This window comes from Antechinus flavipes, chromosome 3, assembly GCF_016432865.1.
Source record: "Antechinus flavipes isolate AdamAnt ecotype Samford, QLD, Australia chromosome 3, AdamAnt_v2, whole genome shotgun sequence".
Lineage (NCBI taxonomy): Eukaryota > Metazoa > Chordata > Mammalia > Dasyuromorphia > Dasyuridae > Antechinus > Antechinus flavipes.
Window position 1 is genome coordinate 76,693,445 of NC_067400.1, and position 27,888 is coordinate 76,721,332.

Here is a 27,888-nt window from a genome sequence, read left to right on the forward strand (position 1 = left end):
TTGCAAGAGCGGGTATCTAACCTAGTGGGCACACCCTTGAAACACAAAAACACAGTGTTTTATTCTTTGTCCCCGAAAGCAAGTCCTTCTCCTGTTTCCCCCATAGGCTGGATACTATAAAGTTTACAGCCTATGGGAAGCAACTAATTCACCTAATTAGGTCCTAGTTCCCTGTGAGTCACTACGTTAGCAGTCCCTCTCTGTTTTGCTTCTTTTGTTCCATGTCAGCCTAATTCCCAAGTTTCATTTCTTTAAGTTTCAGTTTCATTTCTCCAATTTCAGTTTTATTTCTGATTTTTAACATAACTGGGTGGAAACTAAAATCTCATCCAATTCTCACATTTCATATGGAATAGGAGGTACAAAATTTGTTCTGAAAGTCAAGGAGTATGGGGACTGAAAAAGGTCACTAGTCCTTGCCTGGACCTTCTGGTTATCCTGTAGACCTTTTTAAGATGTTCTTACACAGGGACAGCCAGAGCCAACCAGATTATCTAGTCTACCCAACCAGGCTATAAGACACAATTTCACAGAAGGCTCCAAGTGCTGACTTAGAAAAGCCAATGCAAGCCTTCTGACACATAATGGCTATAGAAGGAAGAGCTGGATTTTCTACCCTGCCTCAGATACTCAACTTCTAGATGACGTCTTTGAACCTCAGTTTCCTCTTAATTATCTCAATAGGAGTAATAATTCCACCCATCTCACATGGAAGGTATGTTGTCAGCCTGTACAGGGTATCTCACAGGTCTTAGTGTGTTTTAAGCTCTAACAGCATAAGCTTTAATAACAAAAGCCTCAGATTTTTAGGACATCCCAAATAAAACATTAGCCAATTATTAGAACGCAAGTTCCTTGAGAAAAGGGGCTGATTATACTTTTCCTTGTATCCTCAGTACTAAGCACATAATCACTCCACCATCAAGTGGATCTGGGATCTTAATGAGGGGACTGGGTGAACTGAGTGTTGGATTTGGAGTTAGACTTGAGTACAAAAGTACCACATATGCTTACTTTCTGTGTGAACCTGCATGTGTCACTTGACTTCTGTTTGCCTCAGTTTTCTTACCTGCAAAATGGGGATAACTATAGTGCCTACCTTGCAGGATTGTGAGGAGTATTTGTGATAAATACAAGGCACCTTGCAAAGCTTAAAGTGATATGTGAATGCTAACTATTATTGACATGAGCATTCTAACAATAGAATAGAATAGAATAGAAAGGGTTACGAACGTAATCCTTTGGTGACTTTTGTTTAAGTTTTCCCCAGAGCTCACCATGAGGAAGGAAACAAGCATTTATGAAGCACCTATTATAGGCCCAGGGTCACATAACTAGTAAGTGTAATGTTTAGTGATTGATTGCCATGTGACCAGTCCATCTTCACTTTACTTCATACAATTATTTGATGATATCCTTGATTCCTGTTCTTTCCAGTTCCTATTTAATTGCATGTTGCAGCCTATTTGCACCTAACAAAATGCCTTTTCTCATTAGAATTTTGTTATGAGAAATAAGGATAAAAGTAATGATAGAGATGTTTCTGTTAACAAAATGTTCCATAAAAGTTAATCAGGCAGAAGGAATAAAATAAAGGTGAGAAACTTTTTTGTGGTTCTTTTTTTCTTCTCAAGTCTGGAATGCTCTCCCTCCTCTTTTTCCTCTTTGCCTTCTGATTTCCCATAGTCTACCTTCTGCAAGAAGCTTTTCTCATTCCTACTTCATCTTAGTGCCCTTCTTAGATTGCTTACTTTCAAATTATCCTGCATGTAGCTTGTTTATATGTAGTTGTTTGTATCTTAGATTGTGCACTTAGCACACTGCCTGGCACATAGGAACTCGTGTTTAATAAGTAATACTAGTTGATTGAGTGATTTCTACCACCTCACTAGCCCTATATCGCATATTATAAATCATGGGATCAGCAGTATTAAAGTACAATACAATAGAGAAGATCTTCAGCTTTTAGAAAGACCATTTTGGTTTGCCTCAGTACAATGAAAAAAAATTGTTACCAATGAAATTTGATGATAACCAAGTTATTTTGAACAATTTTCTTATAACTAGACCGGACCCTTTTTACACTCACTCACCCCTAAAACCTGGCTGATGATGAAGTTTTGCTAAACCCTGAGCAATCTGCATTATAGTTCAGTTCAGTTTAAATGAAATTAAATCATCTTTTTCTTTCATTGCCTACAATGTACTAGGCACTGTGCCAAGCATTATTTAAATCACGGTGATAATAACAAGCATTTATTATTATTATTATTAGAATAATGATGGATGACATCTCAGACATTAATAATAGTGTGCACATTTATATAACATTTTAAGTTTTACAAAACACTTTTTTTCTTTTACTTTTTCGAATATTTTATTTTTTCCAATTTCAGGTAAAAACAATTTTTAACGTTAGTTTTAAAAAATGAGTTCCAAATTCTTTTCTTCTCTCTCCCCTTCCCCTCCTTAAGATCATAAACAATTTGTTAACAGGTTATACATGTGCAATCATGAAAAACATTATATTAGTCATGTTACAAAAGAAAGCACAGACCAAGGAGGGGAAATCATGAAAAGATACAGTGAAAATAGTATGCTTTAATCCGCATTCAGATTCCATCAGTTCTTTCACTAGGGGAGATAGCATTTTTCATTCTAAGTTCTTTGGAATTGTCTTAGATATTGTATTTCTGAGAAGAGTTGATCATTGTACAATATCTGCAATGTAATTTCACCAAAATGATCAGGCAATGTCATGATAGCTTTTTTTTTTCATTTAATCTTCATGTAGTGCACACATCCATACTAAAAAGCAGAGACATCATTTTGCTGACAAAGGTCCAAAGGGTCAAAGCTATAATCTTTCCAATAGCAATATATAGTTGTGAGAGGAGAATTATAAGGAAAGCTGAGTGCTGCAAAATTAACACTTTTAAATTGTGGTCCTGAAGAAGACTGGTGAGAGTCCCTGGGAAAGCAAAGAGATTAAATTAGTTGATATTTAAAGAAATTAATTCAGACTATTCATTAGAAGGACAAATACTGAAGTTGAAAATTAAATGCTTTGGCCACAATGAGAAGAGAGAACTCTGGAAAAGACTCTGAAGTTGGTAAAGATTGAAGGCAAAAGGAAAAGGGGATGGCAGAGGATGAGACAGATAAATGGTAGCATGGAAGTCACAAATATAAGATTGAACAGACTTTTGAAGACAGTGGAAGCTAGAAAAGCCCAGCATGCCTTGATTCACGGATAATACAGAATTGGAAATGACTAAACAACAATAGCATATTATGTATACATATATTGTACTCTACATGTATGAATGGATAATGTTCCAAAAGATGTTTTCAAAAGGAAAACATTATTTTATGTACACATTGCATGTTAAGGATGATATGATTAAATAGCTAGCATCATTTATAAATGATTCATCCCACAACCAAATTAGGGGACATTATCTGCCTAAGAAAAGAATAAAAAGCTCCATGCAAGGTTCAAAATAATGACTTTAATTTTATGAGACAAAAACCCACCCACATTTGTTAAGTTCTAAAACAAAAGTAGCTAATTAGAATAAGAAACTGTTATTGAGTTGCTAAAATAGAGCTAATATTTAAAGACTATAGAATTAAAAATAAAAGTAGGACTTTAATTATCATATTTTACTTCAATTGAAGTTTTTAAAAAAACTATTCGAACTCAAGGTTTTGTGTTTTTTTTTTTTTTACAATTGACTTCAATACAGAGACTTGAATGAATTTAAATATTAATTTGACAAAGGTGCTGAGGACATTATGATAATTTAGTTTCTGTAAGGGTCAATGAGATTCCGTAGGTGGTGACAATTATGGAGGGTTTTAAACATTAATTATGAGTATTTGATGCGTGATCTGATCAGCAATTCAGAAATGCTTAAGTTTCTTGTGCAGAAGATAAACTCTGTAAGTACTAGGTACTGAGCTAGGTCCTGGGGATTTAAAGAAGGAGCTTCCATTTTAATGGGGGAAAGGCAACATACAAAAGGAACTTGAAGGGAGGTTTTGGGTAGGATAGAAGAGAGAAATGAAAGTTCCAGCTCATAGGAATTTCATATAAAGTCCAGAAGCCAGGAACAATAGCTTTTAAATTTAAACTGTGTTTAGTGATACTTAAATTTAAAGTTAAACTTAAATTCAGCTGGGAAGGGAATAAAAGTCAGCTTGATTTTCTCCATAAAATGGAGGCTTCAGGAAGAACTTAACCAGAGAGAGAAGAGAGGACATGACCTTCGGTGGGATATTCCAGGTTGAAAAGACCCCAGGGATGGATGGACATATCAGGACTGATGGAAATTCCTGCATGAAAGAAAATTATTAGACATTTCCTAAGTGACTACTCTGTGTATGGTATGCCTTAGGAGTTTGGATAGGCATTTTAGACAAATGCTTAAATGGCCTTTGCCCTTGTGAAACGTATCATTTAGTACGGAGATAAGAGAGCCATATCTATGTAATGTGTGGTAAACTTTAGAGAAAATTGGGAAACCAAGTGTCTGGGATCTCCCATGGGGCTTTCTTACCTTTACTCTTTTTCCCTTTCAAATCATCCTTCCAGCTGATGAGACTGGGGTTTGGTACCAAATGATGAGGTTGGAACTGCAATCATAAGGGCTTTCTCCTTGTCAGAAGGAACATTTATTTATAAGAAGAGGTTACAGATAAGATGAAAAGGCAAAATAGGCACCATGAGTGGTAAATATGAAATAAATTTAGGAGAGCATATAACAGTTAGCAAGGAAAAGGGTTTCAACAGTGAACAAGGGAAAAGACAAATTCCCTAGTAGAACTCACAATTAACCATGAGGTGGGAATATGCCATTGACTGGTGGAACAAATCCATAGTTTAGCACCCTAAAAGAGTTAGTTACCTGTAAAAAGGAGAAATATACCAGGAGACATGATAGGGGGTGAGAGGAAAGACACTGGGGGCTTTGGTGGGTTAACCCAAAAGGGAAGACTTAAAGGGGACATTTAACCTCAGGGGTTTGACATCATAACTGGGCTTTCTGATTGGATAAAGTCCCCAAGGGGATGGGACTGTAAGGCTGAACTGATCCCCATCAGTGCCCTTCCCTGCTTGCCTCAGCGATCATTATAATCTTATCAGTACTTCAGGCTTTCTCTGCCAACCCGAGGATCTCATCACTACCACCAACAGATTATTACTACTCTGTCCATAGGTCTCTTGTGGAACTCTGTTGCCTGAAGAGTAAAGTTCAAATTACTCTGCCTGAATTCATGGCCTTCCTTTGGAACTGTCCTACCAACCCATACTTATCTCATTCCATTTCCTGCCATATTTTGTCCTCTAGCCAAATTGTTTATCTCTTACTCTAGGATTTCTGAACAGCCTTTCCTGTCCTTTTCCATGCTTGGCCTTTGCTCACGCTGTTACCTAGAATGGAATATATCTGGCTTTCTTCACCTCGCTCCATTGATTTTTTTTTTTTTTGGCAATATAATTGGGTTTAAATGACTTGCTTAGGATCACACAGCTATGTGTTAGTTAAGCATCTGGGACCTAATTTGAATTCAGTTTCTCCTGACTCTAAGGTGAATGCTCCATTGCAACATCTAGCTGCCTGCTTCCATTGACTTTTTATTTTTTATTTAAAATTTTTTTTAATAATAGCTTTTTATGTTCAAAATATATGCAAAGATAGTTTTCAATATTAATCCTTGTAAAACCTTGTGTTCAAAGTTTTTCTCCCTCCCTTCCCCCCTTCCCTCTCGTAAACAGCAAGTAATCCAATATATGTTAAACATGTTCAATTCTTCTAAATATATTTTCACATTTGTCATGCTGCATAAGAAAAATCAAATTAAAAAGGGAAAAAAAAGATGAAAAAAACCAAGAAGCAAGCAAACAATCACAAAAACTATGTTGTGATCCTCTTTCTGGATGCAGATGGCTCTCTCCATCACTTCTATTTCCATTGACTTTTTAAAGCTCAATTAAAATAGCACTTTTCCCCTGCAACTTTCCCTTGGCCTTCCAGTGAGCTCTTTGTTTTAGAAGTCCTTCGTATACTTTGTGTATTTCCTTGAGTTTTATTTACCTGTAGGGGCAGCATGGATCAGTAGAGGGATATCCTAGCCAGGAATATCTGGGCTCATGTCTTGCTTCTGTCATATGGTCTGTGTGATCCTGGACACGTCATCATTTCTCAATGGTTTAAGTAACTGTAAAACTATTTTAAGTAAAAGGGGGTTTCCTCACTTGGAAGTCCCTAGCACCAGTGAAGTGCCAGGTCCATGCCCTATTCCTATATTTATCTGTATTTGTATTGCATATGCTTTATTATACTGTACACCCATGAAGGGAGGGACTATGTTTTATCTAATCTTTAAATTTCATTCATGGAATGTTTTGGATAAAGTAGATTCTTAATAATAGTGAAATGGATGGAGTGCTGAAGTCAAGGAGATCTGCTTTCAAATCCATCCTCAGATACTTTCTATTTGTGTGACTTTAGGTAAGACACTTAACCTCTGATTGGCTCAGTTTCTTCAACTGTAAAATGGAGATAATAACACCTATCTTATAAAATTGTTGTGAGGGTCAAACGATATGATATTTATAAAGCACAACCTGGTACATAATAGGTGTTTAATAGATGCTTATTTCCTTTTCCCCTAATAAATATTTATTGAATTAAACTGGTAATGATGATGGAGAAGGAATGTTAAAGATGACTCTCAGATTTTAAGTCTTCGTGATTATCATGTAACTAGGTTTTGGGCCTTTATTTAGGAAAACCTGAGTTCAGATTTGATGTCAGACACTTAATGGACAAGCTATTTGACCTTCATCTATTTCAGTTTCTTCAATTAATAGCACCTATGTATCAGGATTGCTATGTGGACTGAATGAGATAATTGTTTTATATTGTATACTTGTTGGGAGCATCAAATGAGGATCACGTGAAATAATACTTGTTTCATTAAAAGTATATATACATTAACATTCTTTTAAATCAATCATTAATTATGTATCTTTTCTACATATCAAGATCAAATTAATTATTTTGATTGTTACATCAAACTTCTGATTCATAATTTGTTATCCACTAAAACCCTCAGACTTTTTTCCAAAACTATTTAACATTTTTAAAAATTTTGAGATTCAAATTCTCCCATTCCTTCAGTCCCTCTCCCCTCCATTGAGGAAGCAAGTAATATGATATCAATTATACATATGAAGTTCATGTAAAACATTTTCATATTAGCTATGTTGTGAGAGGGAAAAGCAAGAAAAAATAAAAATGGAAAAAATATGTTTCACTCTGCACTCAAAATCCATCAATATTCTTTCTCTGAAGGTTATTAATATTTTCTATTGGGAGTCTTTTAAAATTATCTTGGACTTTTGTATTAACTGAATTATCTAAATGTTTCACAATTGATCATGAGATATTATCGGTAAGGTGCTTAGCATAATACCAGATACTATATAGCAAGTACTTGATAAATGCTCATTCCCTTCTCCTTCCCTTCCATTGCCACTGGGTGTCAAGAGAGTTGCCACTATTGAAGGAATTGACTGAATTGAAAGAAAGAGTTAACAAAAGAGGAAAATGCCAATTCAGGATAAAAAGAGAATAAGGTGATGAATGGCAAAACACCAAGTAGTAAATCCTGAAGACATTTAGAAATAGAGAATCAGAGGATGGGTGTGGATATATATTTTTTCTTAATAATATTTCACTTTTTTCTATTTACATGTAAAGATGGTTTTCCAAATTTTGAGTTCCAAATTTTTCTTCCTCCCTTCCTTGTCCCCAAAGCAGCAAGTAATCTGATATATGTTATACCTGTGTAATCATGTTAAATGTATTTTTATATTAAGCATGTTGTGAAAGAAGACTCAGAATAAAAGGGAAAAACCACAGGGGGGAAAAAAACCAAAAAATTGAAAATAGTAACTTTGCTCTGCATTCAGACTCAATCAGTTCTTTTTCTGGATTTGAACAATATTTTCTCTATCACAAGTCCTTTGGAATTATCTTGGATCATTGCATTGCTAAAAAGAGTTAAGTTTATTACAGTTGATGGTCACACAATGTTGCTGTTACTGTCTACAATATTCTGGTTCTGCTCACTTCACTCAACATCATTTCATGTAAATCTTACCCATCTTTCTGAAAACATCCTGCTTCTCATTTCTTACAGCACAATCATATTCAATCACAATCATATACTACAACTTGTTCAGCCATTTCCCAATTGATGAGCATCCCCTCAATGTCCAATCCTTTGTGACTACACAATGAACTGCAATAAGTATTTTTATACATTTGGGTCCTTTTCCCTTTTTAATGATCTCTCTTGGATGCAGGCCTAGTGGTGATATTGCTAGATCACAGTTTGATTGCCTTTGGGATATAGTTCCAATTACTGTCCAGAATGGTTGGATCAGTTAACAACTGGTGTGGATAAATTTGGTACCATGATTGTGGGTGAGCTCACTAAGAGAATGAATGTAGAGACAAGAAAAGGCAGCCCAAAAGACAGACAATGATATGTTATTGAGGCTAGGAAAAAAGGAAAGGAATAAATGGAATCAAAGGGAAAATGGCAAGGAAAAGGATCATATAAGAAACCATGATTATCTTGCTAATGGTACCCAAGGCTTTAGAGTAAAAGGGGAGATATGGGGCTTTCTCCCCCAAACTCTCATTTTCCAGATAAGGATGCTGAGGCTGGTGAGATTGAGTGCCTAACATGAGGTCACCCAGCTGATGTATAGTCAAGTCAGCAGATGTTCTGATTCTAAATGTAGGTTTTTTTCATTTCAGCACCCCAAAGGTTTTCATGAGTAATGAAAATAATGTAATATAACATAATATGGAATATAATTAACAGCATTGGAAATTTGATGCAAGAGAAAGAGAATTTAACTCAGGAGGCCTGAGTTCAAGTTCAAGCTGCACTACTAATACTATCTTTGGTAAAGTCACTGTATGCAGTGTCCTCATTTACTAAATTTAGAAATTGGAACACTGTGAGGGTTCTCTTCCAGCTCAAAAAAGGGAAGAGGTTACATAAAAAAGGAAGACAATGTAAGACAGAGGGAAGGGGAAAGAGAAAATGTAGAATAAAAGAAGAAAATAGTTAGAAAACACAATATGAATAACATGGAATATTATTGAGTCATAAGAAATGCAAAATACCAAAAAAAGAAGAGAGACAGAAGTGGGAAGGAAGAAGGAAAGGAAGGAAGAAAGAAGAGAGGAACAAAGAAAGGAAGGAAAAGAGAAAAGAAATGGAGAAAGAAAAAAGGAAGAAAGGGAGAAAGGAAAAAAGAAAGGTAGAGAGGAAAGAAGAAAGGAAAAAAGAGAAAAAAGAAGAAAGGAAGAGAAAAAAGAAAGAAAGAAGGAAGCAAAAATAAGATCTGAAATGACATGGAGACAAAAAGCAGGTCCAAAAGAACAATACACAAAAATGATTTCACCTATGTAAAGGAAGAAAACACTAAACAGCATCTAGATTTACAGTAAATATAGTGAACAATACTGATGCTAACTTGTTGAGCCCAGGAAGATGGTTTTTATATCTTTTCTTGACAGTCAGTAATAATGACAAACTGCATGGTGGGGAGAAATCAGCAGTTTGAATCCTCCTCAAATATTATAAGGTGATCACAGAGAAATCACTTAACCTCTCCAAGCCTCAGTTTCCACATTTTTTAAGATAAGGAATAAATAATATTTGGACTACCTACTTTATAGGGTTGTAAAGAGACCTTCTAAACCATAAAGGATTTCAGATTCTACAAATATGAATTTGTTATTATTGACAACAGATATAGTTGCTGCATATAAAATCATTCCCAACAACTTTTTTTTATGTTGTTTGTTTGACTATTCAAGGGTTTTTGTTTTATTTTTGCCATTTTTTTGGTTAAAATTTTTTTAAATTAATAAAAAAAAATAGCCAAAAGAGATGAGGTTGAAATAAAAGAGGAAGATAAAGGGGAGAAATAGAGAAATGAAGGAAAGAAAAAAAGGAGGAAGGGAGGAAGGGAGAAAGGAAAGGAAAGAGGAAAGGAAAGAGGAAAGGAAAGAGGGAAGGAAAGAGGGAAGGACTCTGAGGAAAGGAAAGAGGAAAGAAGAGGAAGGAAAGGAAGGAAAGGAGAGGAAAGGAAAGAAAAGGAAAGGAAAGAGAAAAGGAAAGGAAAGGAAAGAGAAAAGGAAAGGAAAGGAAAGAGAAAAGGAAAGGAAAGGAAGGGAAAAGGAAAGGAAAGGAAAGAAAAGGAAAGGGGAGAGAAAAGGAGAAGAGAGGAGAGGAGAAGAGAAGAGAGAAGAGGAGAGGAGAGGAGAGAAGAGGAGAGGAGAGAAGAGGAGAGGAGAGAAGAGGAGAGGAGAGGAGAGGGAAGGAGAAGAAAGGAGAGAAGAGGAGAGGAGAGGAGAGGAGAAAGGAAAGGAAAGGGGAAAGGAAAGGAAAGGAGAGAAAGGAAGGAAAGAAGAAAGGAAGGGAGGAAGGAAAGAAGGATGAAAGGAAGAAAAGAAGGAAGGATGAAAAGATGGAAGGAAGGAAGGAAGAAAGGAAAAGAAAGGAAGGGAGGGAGGCAAAGAGGGAGCAAGGAAGGAAGGAAGGAAAGGAAAGGAAAGGAAGGGTGGGAAGCAGGCAGGAAGGAAGAAAAGAAGGAAGGAAGGAAGGAAGGGAAGAAGGAAGGAAGGAAGGAAGGCAGGAAACAAGAAAGGAAAGAAAGAAGGAAGGAAGGAAGGAAAGAAAAGAAGGGAGGGAGGGAGGAAGGAAGGAAGGAAGGAAGAGAGGGAGGAGGGAGGAAAGGAAGGAAACAGAGAGGAAAAAGATTAAACCCTAATCTACTCACCTGCCCTAGCCAGATAATTTTATGTCCAGGGTGTTATGTCCTAGTCCTATTCCTCAACTTTCCTCCTTGGTCTACCTTACAGGTTTTGGATTGATGCTTTTTCTCCAGCATCCTTTCTTACTTTGCTTTTCTACTGTAGCACAATGAGACGTTTGAGGGACATGAAGGCATTTGGGACATTAGGATTGTTGTTCTTCTTTGTCCTTTGTTCTTGAAGAGGACCATGACATCAGGGAGGTGATGTTATAACATCCAAATGAACTGTATTTAAGTGAGGGAGGGCTAGGTAAGGTCACCTGCCTCACCTTCTTCTCCAGAGCCATCTGGGTCCAGTGGCCAGACACAGATGGGGACAACTGGAGATGGACTTGTATGCAATGGGAGATTTTGCCCTTTTAAAGCTGAGGTAGACATTAGAATAAGTTTCATATTGACCTCTCCAGATATTTCTTTCAGGTACACAGTGGCTTGGGAGAGTTGATTGTTAAGTTTCCAGTGTGAGCATTTATATCCCGGAAATTGGCAAATGCTATAAATCAGACTTTGATTCATTGTTTTGTTGAATGTCTGGATTTAAGAAAGTGGTGGGAAAATGTTAATAATGCAGGTCAAACTTAAAAGTGTGCCATGTCCAAAACGCAACCGAAGCTTTCACTGGGCCTCTGAATGTAGATTGACCCAGAGAAATCAGAGGCAGGGCCCAGCTCCAAGGTATCAATCAAAGGACAGATGGGGCATGATGGCAGCTGAAGTTACACCCAGAAAGTCTTTAGAAATTCAGGACCCTAATGTCATCAACCAACAGAAAAGCAATCAGGATTACAGTTGGGGAGATACAAGCCTTTTAACCCAACAGGGCAGTGTCCAGTGCAAAACAGCTCCAATGTAATTACCAGATGATAAGGAGAAATCCCCAAAGAGGCAAATAGAAGGGAGTTAGACCCCCTCCCCAGATTTATTTGTTAAATATCAGCACATTCCAGGATACAGAATTGTACCTTTGGATCGCAAAATTATAGCAACATCTCACTTAACTAGAGGACCCTTATTTGGCAACCTGGAATGGATGGAGTTATCAAGGAGGATTAGTATCTCTGATGTGAGGTCTTGTCAAGACCTCTTCCACCTTTGGTGTTCATCTGGCATTCAAATCTCACCTGTGACTCCAAGAAACTGTAGCATGTGCAGTGACCTACCCCTGGGTAAAACTGTTTCAGCAGATGGACTAACCCAGATCGAAGGTAACCACTGAGCCTCAAACCTGTTGGTGAGTTTGGAAGGGGCATCTACTCCAAGCACATGAAGACTTCTGCTGGCAAAATGGGTGGATGAGAACGATTTGTTTCAATTGTCATGAAGGCAGCTGAAGCAGGAGCTGTTAACTGCTGAGAGCTTGCTCAGACATCAAAAATGCCCAAGTTATTCATTGCGTCCTGGACCATCGCCAGTCCTCCTGATTTTGTCTCACCACTGGACTTGGAAGAGAAAGCAAGACTGATGACTTAGTGCAACTCTCCCTCACTTAAATTCACTGATGCACAAGACGTCACCCTGTCATGTTCCTGGTCCTTTTTGAAAATGGACAAACAACAATTTGGCAACCTCAAGTATTCAGAGTGTAGGGGAAAACAAAAAAGCAAAAAAAGGTCCTTGAGCAGCCAAAGTATATGTCATGAAGCCATAACCTCAACCAGTTTCTACTTTAAGAGTTTTCTTGAGGCCCCTCACTCAGTCTTTGTTGTGAATGAACACAGTGCTTGGAATTAGGGGAGCCCCTTGACTTCTTTTGATAATAGCCTTTTAATTCTGGGTATGTTTTTAAGTTTCCAAGGTTTCAATCTCCTCATCTATAAAACTGAAGGGATATTATTGACAACTATTGATTTCTATATGCATGCACACACACACAGTACTTGGATAGACCTATAATTTTATTGGTATGAGTATTCCCTATCCACTGGTGCTGAGTGCAATACATCCTGGGAACACATTTTTCTCATCTTAAAAGATTATAACTCATGCCCTTGGGTCAATCCAATACTCTCCAGGGTATTGGATACTTAACAGTACAACATTCAGCTACCCAATGATCTCTTGTTTTTTAATCTTGTTACATGAGCATCTCACCTCTTTTCTGGGACATGCTGTGATTTGCTGGCAATAACATATTTGTGTGCATATATACATACATATCTGTAGAGAAAACTATATTTCCTATTCGAAAGTGAAGTTAGAAACTACGACTTTTCCTTGCTGTTTTTTTTTTCCTGGCCATATTATTTGATTAAATGACTTTTGTTTTGAAGTAATACATTCTATGGATTGGCAAAAGGAAATACATTGATGGGGGCTTGTGAATTGTCCTTGAAGAGCTTTTGACTTGCAAAGTGCTTCAACTCTGGAATAGTTTTTCTGAGCTCCCAAGTGAGACAAAGTGTCCCAGGTGCTCCTTATGAAGTAACAGATGTCTTCTGGGGTTTTGAGAACATTAGTTAATTCTCTTTAATTGCTTGAATCCCTTGGCTAGACATGTGAGGTGGGCACCATAGTTATAACATTTCTGTAATATAAGCCATTCATCTGTGAGGGGAGCTAAGGTGAGCATTTGGAAGATTTCACTGATTTAACAATTCTGATTTGCATCCACTTTTCCCATTTATTTTATATTGGTGCATTTGATAATGCTGGTATTTCATTTTTGGTACTATGAATCTTTCCCATGGATATATGGCTTAGAATGTGTTAAAGTTATATTGTGTATTAGAAATACTAGATTTGAAATGGGAAGAGGTGTTTGAATTCTGACAATCATTCCATGTGTGACAGAATAAATGAAAAAAAATATTTACTGTGGGCAAAGCAGCAAGGGTACAATAGAAAGTAGAACATTTCCTGCTCTCAAAGAGAGCACTTTCTAATGGGTGAAATAATACATATCAATTTCAGTTGCAAGTCAGGAGGAAAGGTCCCATGAGCCTTAGGATGCAAAGTAGATGTTAATACTTCTTCTTGAAAGTTATTTCCACTGATAAAATAACATCACTCTTTGATATAGAACCATTTGACAATGCCAATCTTTGATGATAAGAGTTCCTTTTTCTGGATCTTCAGTAACTATGGTTACAACATCCCAGAAGCAGTTGCCAAGCCCTATATCTGTAAAAGTTGCTTCCCAGGATGTTGGCATTTGGTCAGCAGTTGGTGATGAGAAAGCTGAATCTTATGGCTCTAAATCTAGGATCCTGTGGTCCTTTCTTATGCTATTTATAATTATATTATAATTATTTATAATTAGTTGAGAACTTCAGGAGGGCAGAGACAATATTTGGTTTTATATTTTACATTTTCCTTCCATGTTGGTGCTTTTCAGCAAGGCTTAATGAATAAGTCCCTTCCCCATTCATTTATTTAATAAATTTTAATAAATTGGAGAAACCTCTTTTCTCAATAGTAATTATTCATATCTATACATAGTAAATTGGTTTATCTCTTAAATGTTAAAGTTACTGAACATACAATTTGTTAACAAGGAAATCGATAATAAGGATATCAATAAATATTTGCAAAATTTTAGTTTTGAAAATAACAACCAAGGTCACATCAAACCAGCGATCTTTGTTTAATAACCAGACCTCCAAAAATATATACACATTTTAAAGTTTAATCTGTATTAACATTTTCTTCATCATTTTCTAAGTCTAGACACTGAACAAAACCATCATGTCCTAACTTGTGGCTTTGGGGCAGTTACCAAGGTGAAAGTGCTCATGCTGAAAATTTAACAATTTAATTCTTCCGCCTCAAATTCTCACAGTAATGGCAGATCAGTTTGAGAACATATTCCTAAATATTTAGTTCGTTAAGAAGAAATAAGTGAAGTCTCTTTGAAAGAATTTTCTCTAGGCTTTTCTAATAAGGATTAAAACAATTTCATCAAGAGAGAAATCCTTTTCAAGCTCTTTCTGTCTTCTCCAGCTTTTCTTTGCCTGTGACAAGAGAACAGTTCCTCCAATTTCCCACAAGCTATTAATATAAACAGTCTCATTCATCATAAAATTCTCTTTATAAAGATGCTTAAAATAGTTAAGAAAGTTCTCCTGAGAAAGTTTTCCTTGCTCTGTTTCTTTTGCTCTTTCTAGAGTTTCTTTCAAACTGTCTTCAGTGACTCTCTTCTCAGTTTTCTTAGAAACTGCTAGCCTGGACTGCCAAATCCTAAGCATTCCAGTTGACTTTTAAAGCTATATAAACTAAAGCTATGGCTTCTGGGTGGATGGGGGGGAAGGTGAGGGAGGGGGAGGCGGGAGAAAGATTATTACACTTGTAATTATTGGCACCCAACATTTTCTCATGGCTGGTACTAACTCCCTCCACATCTCTACTTCCTTATTTTTGTATATTTTACAAATCTCCATTAGTGTATGTAGGATCTTTAATGGCAGGGTGTATTGTTTAACAAAATAAATTACTTTTGTATTTCCAGTTTTTAGCAGAGGAGACTAGGTATTTGATTTTCTCTCTGTTTCTGTCTCTCTTTATCTGTGTCTCTTTCCTCCTTCTCCTCCTCCTCCTCCTCCTCCTCCTCTCCATCTATCCTATTGTGATCCCAGAAATCTTTCTCTGTCCTGAAATTCTCCTTTCTTAAAATAACAATTTTTATGAAGAACTTTAACCAAGCTTCATCACCCTTAACCCTGGACTTTTTCTCCTCTTCTATCGGTTGTCTACATCCATCTTTGGCTCCCAAAAGTCTTATAAGTCTTAAATTCCCCCATTAAAATGCAAACTCTTTGAAGGTGAGAATGATCTTGCTTGCTTGTAGTTGCATTTTCAGCATAGAAGTGCTTAATGAAGGCTCTATCAAAATTTTAGACAATCCTAACGCTAAGGTTGAGTGTCCAAAATATTTTTTCAAACTCATAGAAAGATCCAAAGACTGTTGGGTATAGCCTTTATGAAGCATTTACAGAAATCTCTTTAAAACGTAATTTTTATTTCAATTAAGCATTTATTTTCTCTCCTTCCCACTCTCATCCCATGAGTGGAAAAGAAAAACAAGCCTTTGTAATAAAAATGCCTAGTCAAGAAAAAACAAATTCCCATATTGGCCTTGTTCAAAAAACTGGGGCTTCAAACAGGACCTATTTGTATAAAAATATTTATTGCAGCTCTTTTTGTGTCGGTTAAAAATTGGAAATCAAAGGGAGGCCCATCAACTGGGAAATGATTAAACATGATGTAGTATATGATTTTTTTATTGTTTTTTATTTGTTCTTAACGCACATTGCTTTATGAATCATGTTGGGAGGGAAAACTCAAGAGCAAAAAGGAAAAACCACAGGAGAGATGAAAAAAAAAAAAACATCAAAAAGAAGTGAACATAGCATGTGTTGATTTACACTCAGTCTCCTTAGTTCTTTTTCTGGATGCAGATGGCATTTTCTGTCCAAAGTCTATTGGGATTGCTTTCACTGGACTGCTGAGAAGAACCTAGTCTTTCATAGCTGATCATCGGCACATTCTTGCTGTTATTGTGTACAATGTACTCCTGGTCCTGTTTGTTTTTTTCAGCATCAGTTCATGGAAATCTTTCCAGGCCTAAAATCAGCTTGTTAATCAATTTTTATAGAACAATAATATTCCATTACCTTCCTATATGGGGTATATGATTGATGGGATTGTATCGCCATAAAAAATGACAGGCAGGATGATTTCAGAAAAACCTCGTTAAACTTACATGAACTGATGCAAAGTGAAGCGAGCAGAACCAGGAAATCATTGAATACAGTAACAGAATATTATAGGATAAAGAATTGTTTACTATTGCTATTGCTATTCTCAGCAATACAACGATCCATGACAATCCCAAAGGGTTAATGATGAAGCATGCTATCCACCTCCAGAGAAAGAACTAATATTTTGAATTCAGACTGAAATGTGTTATTTTCATTTTCTTTCATTTTTCTTTTATTCAAGCCTTCTCTTGCAAAATGCTAATATGGAAATGTTTTACATGATTGCACATGTCTGATCCATATCTGAATACTTACTGTAAAGGGAGAAGAGGGGAAAGAAGGATAGAATTTGGAATTCAAAACTTTAAAAAAAGGTAAAAAATTGTAATTAAAAAATTAAGATGTAATTGGAGAAAAGTTGTGCATATCATGTGCATATATACACGTGCATATATGTGTGAGCGTTTAGTCCATCCCCTCTCTGAGTCCTTTGGACTTAAGTTTGGCCGTTGCATTGTGATCAGAGAGATCCTGACTTTCAAAACAGCTCGTATTTGCACTTGTTCAACTCATATTAAAGCTTTATAGAAGGAGGGGGAGAGGGGGCAGCTAGGTGGCGCAATGGATAGAGCACGAGCCCTGAAGTCAGAAGGAGCTGAGTTCAAATCCGACCTCAGACACTTAACACTTCCTGGCTGTGTGACCCTGGGCAAGTCACTTAACCCCAACTGCCTCAGACTGGCGGTGTGGAGGGTGAAGTCCAAGGGAGCATTCACAACAGTGACAACGATCATTGGCGCATTAATCTAATTAACTAGCATTTATTCAGGGCGATCTCAGCAGGATCCCGGGACACAGATGAAACAGACCCATTCCGATGGGTGGGTCTGCGGCCGACCAGAGTGCATTTGTGTGGACGAGCGAGCTTCTAAATTAGAGGCGGATGGTTGGACTCCGTCTGACTTGCCACAGCTGCCACCCTCCGAGAGCCCCATCTCACTGCAATCCCTGTGACTAACCGAGAGCCTGGCCCTTTAAGGCAGACCTGGGTAATACCGTCAGCCTCGGGAGGCGGGGAAAACAACCGAGCCGGCGCGACTCTGGTAAGGAAAGCGGGGCGCCGAGGCAGCTCCCCGGCCCTTTGTCCGTGCGCCCCGAGCCCCTTGGCTTGGACCTGGGCGGCGTGCTTGAGCTCAGCCCCGTCCTTTACAGGACGCATGCTTGCGCCCAGCCCTTGCACCCAGGTCAAAGCCCGGCCCTTGCACCCGGAGCTTCATGCCTAAACCTGGCTTGCACCCGGGACTTCTGGCTGGCTCTCAGAACTCGGGGCCTCAGGCTGGCTCCGAACCCTTGCACCCGGGGCCTCAGGCTGGCTGCGAGCTTTTGCACCCGGGGCCTCAGGCTGGCTGCGAGCTTTTGCACCCGGGGCCTCAGGCTGGCTCCGAGCCCTTGCACCCGGGGCCTCAGGCTGGTTCCGAACCCTTGCACCCGGGGCCTCAGGCTGGCTGCGAGCTTTTGCACCCGGGGCCTCAGGCTGGCTGCGAGCTTTTGCACCCGGGGCCTCAGGCTGGCTGCGAGCTTTTGCACCCGGGGCCTCAGGCTGGCTCTCAGAACCCGGGGCCTCAGGCTGGCTCCGAGCCCTTGCACCCGAGGTCTCAGGTTGGCTCCGAGCCCTTGCACCCGGGGCCTCAGGCTGGCTCCGAGCCCTTGCACCCAGGGACTCATGCTTGAACTCTAACCGTTGCTTCCTGGCTGGAGCGTGGTCCGGTTCCGTGCTTTGCTCGCCCAGCCGCACCCGGGCTCCCTCGATTTCCTTTAAGGAGGTGCCCACGGGAGGGGCATTGACTTCGAAAGGGCCCGGGGGTGGGTGGGGGTGGGGGGTAGGATGTAGAGACGGGGCGGGGGGGGGGGGGAAGGGGCGGTGCGCAGCCTTTTTCCGGGCAGTAGAGGGGGCGACCCACCCTGAGGCTCTCCCAAACCCTAAGAGTTCTGATTTAGAGGGGGCGGGGCAGCAAAGCCTGTAACATATTTTCTTTTCCATTGACAAGCCCTTGTCCCCCTTCACCCCCCATCACAAATATGCAAAATCAAGCAAAATTAATCCCGGCCCAGAAATGTCTTACTGTGCCCCCTGAGCTTCAACCTTGGGCCCCAGGAGTCGGCTTGGAGGTTGTGGATGCTAGTTCCCAAGCCTTAAAGTATTTATATTCGAAATGATGCTGTCCTTGTATAGATGGTTTTCTTTGCTCACTCCATTCTGCATCAGTTCCTACAAGTCTTCCCAGGTTTCTTTGACGCCGTCTCTTCATTTCTCACAACTGTAAATATTCCATTACATTAACTGTTATTTTTTTTTCAGAAAACATTATCCTTAGTCCATTTTTAACCTTGGGTCATCTATCCAAATCACCAGTCACATCCTTGTCTTTGTCGTATTTAACAATTAGTATAATTACCATTCCTAAATGAGGAAGATTTAACAAAATAAATAAAGATACAATGTAACAGATAACATTCCATTTTAAAACCAAGTCAGCCAGCGGGGATCTCCATCCTCCAAACTAGTGACACTTTCCTAGTTGGGTTTGACACCACTGGCCTAGAAAACCAAGACTTCCCCAGGATCCCACAGCCTGTGTCAAGGGTGGAGGCTTCAAATCCCACTCTGGGTCCTCCAGGCCACACTGTCTCTCCAGTGAGAAAATGAAGCATAGATATTTTCAGAAAGGAATAAAACATGATGAATTATTTCATTTGTCCACATGTATTACAAGAATTGTTCTAGGGATGAGGAGACATCATTGGAAAATATTATGATTTTAAAAGCTAAAAGTATCAATGAGACGTTTAAAAGAAAATTGAAAAAATAAAGCGAATAGCAAAATAATTAGATTTTGAGGATGATAGATTTAGAATTAGAGGAGACTTAAAAAAAAAAAAGTAGAGGGGACTTGAGGCTGGCTAACTTGGAGAAATCTTCTTAAACCCAGAGGGACCCCAGTTAGATTGTTAGGGGGGATTGTTTCCTTTCCCTCTTTGCATAGCTTTCAAATCAGAAGTAGACCTTACAGTCTTTGAGTCCTAAAACTCTTAATTAATTAATTAGTTTAGCGAGGCAGTTGGGATTAAATGATTTGTCCAGGATCACCCAACTAGTGCTAAGTGTCTGAGGCTGAATTTGAACTCAGGTTCTTTTGACTCCAGCGCCTGTGCCCCCTATCCACTGCTTCATCTGGCTGCCTTTTCGTGTTCTGGTTCTTGTTCTTGTTCTCTTCTTCTCCTTCTTTGTCTTCTTTCTTCTTCATCTCCTCCTTCTCGTTCTCCTCCTGGTTCTTCTCTTCTTCTTCCTCCTCCTTTCTCCTTTATTTTCTACTATCCACTCAATTTGGGTTTGAAACTGCATTCCCCCAGGACAGAGTTTTACACAGGATTCTCTTTTATAACAGACTGAAGGCAAACCCTCTCCATGGATTAAAGACAAAATGGCTCTGGTCCCCTATGACGCGGAAGGATTAGGGATACAGAAGTTCTATAAACCTCTGACCACCTATAAATTTGTGAATCACACCATCCAGATCAAGCAGGACTGGAAGCAGCTGGGTGTGGCAGCCGTTGTATGGGATGCGGTTCGTATGCCTCAGGGTTCTGTATTTTATTAAAAACAGTCCAAGGACCCAAAACTTACCTAGAGATTGAGAATGAAAAGACTTGTTACTCCTTCATTTATTTATATTTTAAGGATAAGCTTATAAGGCACAGCAAGATAAAGATCTTCCAGAGAGATCACTTTATATAACAAGTTAGCAATAAAATTTGAACCCAAACTCATTGGCCAACCATTCTGGTTTTTTCTTTTTACAAATTTATTAAAATTTGTTTGTTTAAAAATAGAAAATGAAAAACATTGTTGTGTACAGCAGAACACAAGAAAAAATCAAACAATAAAACAAATTTCTGTTTCAAGAAAACCTATGTAATAAATACTAGACATTGTGTTCAGTACTATATTTGCTTTGTAGATTTGTTCTTTGCTGTGCACTTCTTATTTTTTTCTTTTTTTCCTCCTTTCTCTGACTTATGCTACATTTTTTAAATGGAATTTTTTTTTTTACCAAAGTCCTAATTCAAATTTGAAGTATTCTCTATAATCTTAAAAACAGTGTGATGTAGTGTAGTGTAGCATAGCTTCCTTGTGAGTGTATATTCATGCACATAGTATGTCTCTTAATTTGTCTTTTGGTTCGATTAGGCTATTGTTCTCTGTACTTACCTGGAGATGGGAGCTTTGAATCTTCAAGGCTGCTCTGCAGTTGAACTAGGAGCTGGGACAGGATTAGTGGGCATTGTGGCTGCTTTGTTGGGTAAGTTTGCCTAATTCTTTAAAATTCACATAGTGTTTAAAGTGAACATTAAAACATTAAAAAAAACAACAACAGCATGTATTTGTGGCATTTTCTTGAGTTGGCAGTTTTCTCTATTCAGGAGGTTTCAATCTAGATACAGGGAGCTAGATTTAAAAGCTTAAAACTGCTCCAAGAATTTTGGAAGATCTTATTTTTTTCACTGGTTATGGACCATTAGCCCGTTTATTATTATTATTATTATTAGGCCACATTCAGTATGGCAACAAACTCCTTCAGTAACCACATTCTTTTGACCTTAATAATAATAACTAACATTTACATAGTGCTTATTATGTGCCAGGCACTATGCCAAGCATATAACAAATATTGTCTCATTTGATCCTCATGACAACACTGGCGAAGTGGATATTATTTAATTATCCCTCCTTTTACAGATGAGAGAAAACTGAGGCAAACTGAGGGACCATCTTAGGTACAAAATCCCCCTTTTATTTTTCCTTCTATACTGTTATCCTTAACAGAATTTTTTTTTTTTTTAAGCAATGGGGTTAAATGACTTGCCCAGTATCATACAACTATTAAGTGTTTGAGATTGGATTTGAACTCAGGCCTTTTTGACTCCACAACTGGTTCGAGACCACTTAGGTCCCTTCCCCCTCTCCCCTTATCTGACTTAAGTGATTCTCTTATCTCCTAAATCTTTTTCACTAAGATTCCTAAAAGAGTTTTTCTAAAATTCTCCTTCATGTTCCACCTTTTTCATGAACATTCCTACTTTTCTTGTTTAATTAACTGAAACTTGAGTTTTCCCTGCTTTTATAAGTGAAACCTGTTTCTAGCTCATAGCGCGAGGAGGGAGGTTTGCCATACTTATTACCATTAAAGACTGATGGTTCTACCACCATTACTCAGATACCTTTTTTTTTTAAGCCCGTACCATTTAATTAAATCACATCCATGCCATCTTCCCCTTTTATTAACTTTTAAAAAAGGATTCCCATTATTTTCCTCATTGATGTCAACTTTTAAATCAAAGTCCTCTTCCATTACATCCTTGTTTTTATCCTCAAAACTTGAATATCTAAGCAAGATGATTCTTCCATTAATAATGTTGTTTTTCAGTCCTATCTAACTCTTTGTGACTCCATTTGGGGTTTTCTTGGCAGATATTGGAGTAGTTTGCCATTTCCTTCTCCAGTTTATTTAGTATTGAGGAAACTGAAGGGTACATACATTTAAGTAACTTGCCCAGTGCCCCACAGCTAATAAGTGCCTGATGCTGGCGTTGAACTCAGGTCTTGTTGACTCTAAGCCTGCCACCTAGCTATCCTCTCATAATAATAGTTTATTTATATAATATTTGTAATTACAGAGCACTTTTTTAAAATTAAAATTTTCATTTCTCATGTATTTAATTTTTTCCCTCCCATTTTCCCAAATCCCAAATAGAAAATGAAAAAAAAAAAATCCTTATAACAAATAAGTATAGTTATGCAGAATGAATTACAGCATTGACCATGTCTAATTATTTAGTGTATATATTATATTATGATATAATATACATATAATATAATTATATATGTATATAATTATTTTACATGTTGGTCCATCACTTCTCCATCAAGAACAGAATATTATTTTCTTTTTTTTGTCTTTTAAAAATGCATATTTTATTTATTATTAAAAATGCAATTTTGTATAAAAAGTTTTTTAGCATTCATTTAAAAATATTTTGAGTTCCAAATTCTCCCTCCCATCTCTCTCCCAAGAGCGTATCATTCTTCATCATTGATTTGTTAGAATCATGGTTGATTATTACATTGATACACACACACACACACACACACACACACACACAAACTCAGGTGGACTCTTTCCACTAAAACTTGTTGTCTGCTTTCCTTCATGGTAATTGCCCTTGATTTTTTCGTTGTTTCCTAACTGACTCCATGTTGGACCTGATCATTCCATGCACTTGGCTCTGTCTCCTAGGATAAGAAAACCCAAATAACCCACTCCAGTGTGAGCTTTGTTTTATCATTGCTGCCTAATTTGCTCTTATTGCAACTTGTAGACCCCTTATTCATCTCATCTCCTAACCTGTTAGCTCTCTTGTGGGATCATATGGCCTCCCTAACTTATCCTCAGCTCCATGAATCTCCCCCATGCTCATGCTAGCACCCCAAGTGCATTTTCGGGGTTCAGAAGTGGGTAGTTGGCATATAGACTATGCAGTCTTATGATGTATGGAAAAACGAGGAGAGACTGGCTTGAGGGACAATAAGTAATACTGGTAATAATTAACTAGCTTTTATATGAGTACTGCTACATGCCAGGCACTGGACAAATATTACCTCATTTGATCCTCACAACAACCCTGGAGACAGGGTCTCTTATTGTTCCCATTTTACCGAGGAGGAGTTTTTATTTATTTATTTATTAATAACTTTTTATTGATAGAACACATGCCAGGGTAATTTTTTACAGCATTATCCCTTGCATTCACTTCTGTTCCGATTTTTCCCCTCCCTCCCTCCCTTCACCCCCTCCCCCAGATGGCAAGCAGTCCTTTACATGTTGAATAGGTTACAGTATATTCTAGATACAATATATGTGTGCAGAACCGAACAGTTTTCTTGTTGCACAGGGAGAATTGAATTCAGAAGGTAAAAATAACCCAGGAAGAAAAACAAAAATGCAGGCAGTTTATAAGGAAGCTGTTTTTATTTAGAAAAGTTCAGGATGGAGTATTCGGTAAATGGGAAGAAACAAGTTTCTTAGCCTTTTTCTGAATCATGGTCCTGTTTGGTAGAGCCCTTCCCAAAATGATGTTTTTAAATGTATAAAATAAAATCTGTTATATTACAAAGAAACTTGGTTATGTTGAAATAGTCATTGAAATACACATATACATATGTACAAATGTATAATAAATGTACAAAAATATACATATTTTAAAAAGTTCACAGATAATGGGAAGCAGGGGTTTCTGCTTAGCTTGCAGATGATTTTTCCTTCATTGCATTTTAGGTTTTCTGTTGCTTGAAGATTGTTAAGGAGACTCTAATTTTATCTTTAAGCACATACCAGAACACATGGAAGATAGGTTAACAGCCAATACATATATATGGTAATGTTAGCAATGGCAGAATTTTTATCCATATCTCAAGTGACATATTACAATAGAAGCTTATTGGAATGATAGATTAGAAACCAGGATGTGGAAGGGCGTAGAGAGAGTGTATAAAACTCCAGGCTTGGGGTTGGGAAGGCCTGAGACACTTACTAGCTGCGTGACCCTGGGTTTCATGGCATCCGTTTGTCTCAGTTTCCCCATCTGTAAAATGAGCTGGAGAAATGGCCAACCATTCCAGTATCTCTGCCAAGAAAACCCCATGATGTCCCAAAGAGACACATGTGACTAAAAGAACTGAACAACAGAATGAGATTAGGGGCCACATGATAGCAGCCGTTAGTTGCCTGAAAGGCTGTGATATAGATCAGACTTGTTCTGCTTGGCCCCAAAGGGCAAAAGTAGGAGTGATGGTAGGGGTTGTGGAAAGGCAGATTTAATCTTTTTTTTTTTTTTTTTTTTTTGCTGAGGCAATTGGGGTTGTGACTTTGTACAGGATCACATAGCTAGGAAGTTTTAAGTGTCTGAGATCAGATTTGAATTCAGGTCCTCCTAACTCCAGGACTGGTGTTGTATCCACTGAAACAGATTTAATCTTGATGTAAGGAAAACTTCCTAATAAAAGTGAAATGGACTACCACCAAGTAGTCAATAAACATTTGTTAAGCACCTACTGTGTACCAGGCAGTGTACCTAAGCCCCACCATTTGTTTGGTGGGTAGAAGACCTCCTTGTTTGGGAATGAGTTGGACTAAATGGTGCCAAAGGTCCTATCTGACTTACAAATAGTGATTATAAAATTATTCTCTAAATTATTCTCTAAACCTGCTTGCTTACCTGCCTGTTAAGAGAAGTTCTAGGAGACGCTGGTTAATAATTAATTAATTGACGACATTATTTTTCATGAAGCCATTTCTTTGACCCACATCCTAGGTGCTCATGTGACCATCACAGATCGGAAAATAGCGTTAGATTTTCTCAAGTCTAACGTTCAAGCCAATTTGCCTCAAGATATACAACCGAAAGCTGTGGTTAAGGAGTTGACGTGGGGGCAAAATTTGGGGAACTTCTCATCGGACAAGTTCGACCTGATCCTGGGGGCTGACATCATATACTTGGAAGAGACTTTTGCAGACCTCCTTCAAACCCTGGAACATCTCTGCAGCGACCATTCTGTAATCCTTCTGTCCTGCCGCATCCGCTATGAACGGGATCAGAACTTCTTAAAGATGTTGGGAAACCATTTCACTGTTCATGAGGTTCACTATGATCTCGAGAAAGATGTACACATATATAAAGCTCACAGGAGAAACCACAAAGACGACTTATAGAATATAATCAGAAGTACTTGCTATAGACATCCTGTAAAATTTATTGTGTCATATTTCATTAGGTGAATACCAGATGATGAATCTGATGTTGTGGTATCGTATGTACTCTCTGTTATCACTCTTGAGCCAAATATCTTATCCGACAATATCTTCTCAGGTACATGAAAGGCAAAGAATGAAGCAGCGGTCTTGTGATGAAATGCTCCTGTGGATAGATGCTCGGCCACATCTGGATCTTGATTAGGGAGAGGGATTGGACCTAGGAGTTCAATGATGATTTTTCATTTAGTGAACATGTGATTGGTGACTTCAATGCTTATGACTTCCAGGGAAGGAAATTTCCTCTGCCAAAATAGGTTAGCACCTTCCCTGTGTTACAGAGTGCTTTAGGGAACTGAGAAGGGAAGTGATTGGACCAATGAATCACAGCTCCACTTGGCTTTTGGGACAGATCCCTCCAAGCTGCCTCTCCTGTGGAAGTGGAAAAGCTGAAATTATACAAATAACTTAGAATTCTTTGACAAAGTTTCATGTTTAATAAGAGTTTTCAGAATGTGAAAAGAAATTTGTACATTCCTTCTTATCTTTGTTGTCTCTCTGTGATTTCTACTTTTGTCTGGTGGCTGCAATTTGTAATTGGCACATATACTTTTATGGTTCCTAATTTCTAAATTCATTTGCATAAAAATAGAATACAATGATTAAAATTAAATATTTTAAGTATTTTGAAAAATGAGCTCTTAGTTGAGAAAATAAATCATTTTTTATTCTTTTATGAATTGCTTGTTGAATTTTTGTTGATTCTGATAAAAAGATCATGGTTGATTTTTCACTTTTTTATTGTTTTGCATATTTCGATTGAGTCAAAAAGTGCATAATAGGTCATGTTGAAAACTAAAATGTGGTAGCATAACATAAATAGAAGATAATGGTTTTACATTTCATTGCTTGTCCTTTTAAAAGTGTAGAGATTTGTTGAAGGGTGAGGCTTTATTCATTTTTAGGTCATGTGTATTGTTTTAAAAATTAATACGGCTAGGTGTAGTGGCACATTTCTGTAGTCCATGCTCCTGAGGAGATCGATGATGGTGGACAATTTAAGATTAAGCAATAAGGCTCATGCTGAATTAGTTTTCCACATAAATCTGGGACCATTTCAGTGAGCCCCCAGAAACAGGGAGGGACGCCAGGCTGCCAAAGGAGGGCACAGGGTTTCAGGTTGAAACTGGTTTAGGGTTAAGGTGTGTATTTTTTAATGATAAGGATGTAATCATTTTGGTATAGATTATTTTAAAGAATTACAATTTAATTTTTAAATAATTTTCCAAATAGAATACACTACAGCAACCAATAGACTTTTTTTAAATTTACATTGTATGTGTAATAATACACATTGTATGTGAAATAATAAAGTGAAAAATCCCGTTTTCCTATTAGTTTAAAAAAAGCTTGCTTTTTATTTTAAAATTTATTAGTTTTGTCCACATTACACATTAATTTTACTACTACTTTTATAAATTAATGTCCAAAAATTATATCCACAAAACTGCAGTGCTTCTAATTTAGTTAAAAATGGAACTCACAACTTTTAAGGGAGGAGAGGTATCTTTTTTACCATTTCATTCTCTTTCCTTTACAATTCTGCCTCAGGTGAAACATATCAATATTCTTATTTCCAAATTTCAGTCCCCACTTTTTGGTGAAACTGAAGTTACAAATATTCTGAAGCAACTGATCCAGCTCTTTTGTGTGTTGTGGTGATAACCACAAGATGGCAATAGTGCCCTACACCTGGGACTGAAAAAAATGACTAGCAGAGCTTCCTCCTTCCCTCCCTCCGTTTCTTCCTTTTGAAAAGAGAACACTGTTTTGTATGTTGGAATTGGAAATCCTAACTGTAAGCAAATTAACTTTGGACTGCTCCAGGACGAAAAGATGTTTTAGTGAAGGTCTGTATAAGACCTTTTTCTAGATGGAACCAGTTATAGAGTTGGTGACATTGGGACCTGAGGGAGTTGTCTCTCTAAAAGTATGAATTTAATCAGTTTTTCTATTAACTTCCCCACCTTGTCAGATGCTAGAACCAAGATTCTTTTTCCAATTCAACTAGAAATAAAAAACCAACCAATCAACCAGGAGACAGTGATTTAAAACCACCAGGCATCCATCAGTAAGCATGTATTATGCCCTTCTTATGTGCAAGGCACGGTGCTAAGCCCTGGAAATACCAAAAAATAAAAATAAAAAAGACAAGAGCTTTTGCCCATGCAAACTATAGACATACAAGATATATAGAGTAAATGTCCCTCCCTTGAAAACATTTCAGGACCTGACTCTATCTAAAGGATCAACCTTTTTAAGATGAGGTTAAAATTCAAAACTTAATCTTGGCACAATCCTGGAACATACAAAAACTGGGTAATTAGTCATTGGATAATGGAGTGTTTTA

General features: G+C 37.8%; 1 protein-coding gene and 1 long non-coding RNA gene across 4 annotated transcripts in view; one reads left to right on the forward strand and one right to left on the reverse strand.

Moving 5' to 3' along the window:
* The window catches only part of LOC127553177 (uncharacterized), a 57,824-nt gene extending 52,843 nt beyond the window's left edge, over positions 1-4,981 (reverse strand). The window contains exons 1-2 of the long non-coding RNA XR_007951688.1: positions 4,911-4,981; positions 4,563-4,660 (exon numbers count right to left, since the gene is read on the reverse strand). This is a non-coding gene — a long non-coding RNA (uncharacterized LOC127553177). The remainder of the gene's footprint in view (positions 1-4,562; positions 4,661-4,910) is intronic.
* The window catches only part of METTL21A (methyltransferase 21A, HSPA lysine), a 79,479-nt gene extending 53,261 nt beyond the window's left edge, over positions 1-26,218 (forward strand). Inside the window, exons 1-4 of one of the 3 annotated variants that reach the window (XM_051983680.1) lie at positions 17,509-17,714; positions 20,058-20,237; positions 20,861-20,972; positions 25,042-26,218. In XM_051983680.1, coding sequence (XP_051839640.1) covers positions 20,094-20,237; positions 20,861-20,972; positions 25,042-25,439 — 654 coding nt within the window. In that variant the 5' untranslated portion in view covers positions 17,509-17,714; positions 20,058-20,093 and the 3' untranslated portion in view covers positions 25,440-26,218. Of the gene's footprint in view, positions 1-17,508; positions 17,715-18,540; positions 18,932-20,057; positions 20,238-20,860; positions 20,973-25,041 lie in introns of those variants that run through there. The other 2 variants (XM_051983678.1, XM_051983679.1) reach the window with 2 other exon arrangements.
* The last annotated feature ends 1,670 nt before the right edge of the window (positions 26,219-27,888 follow it).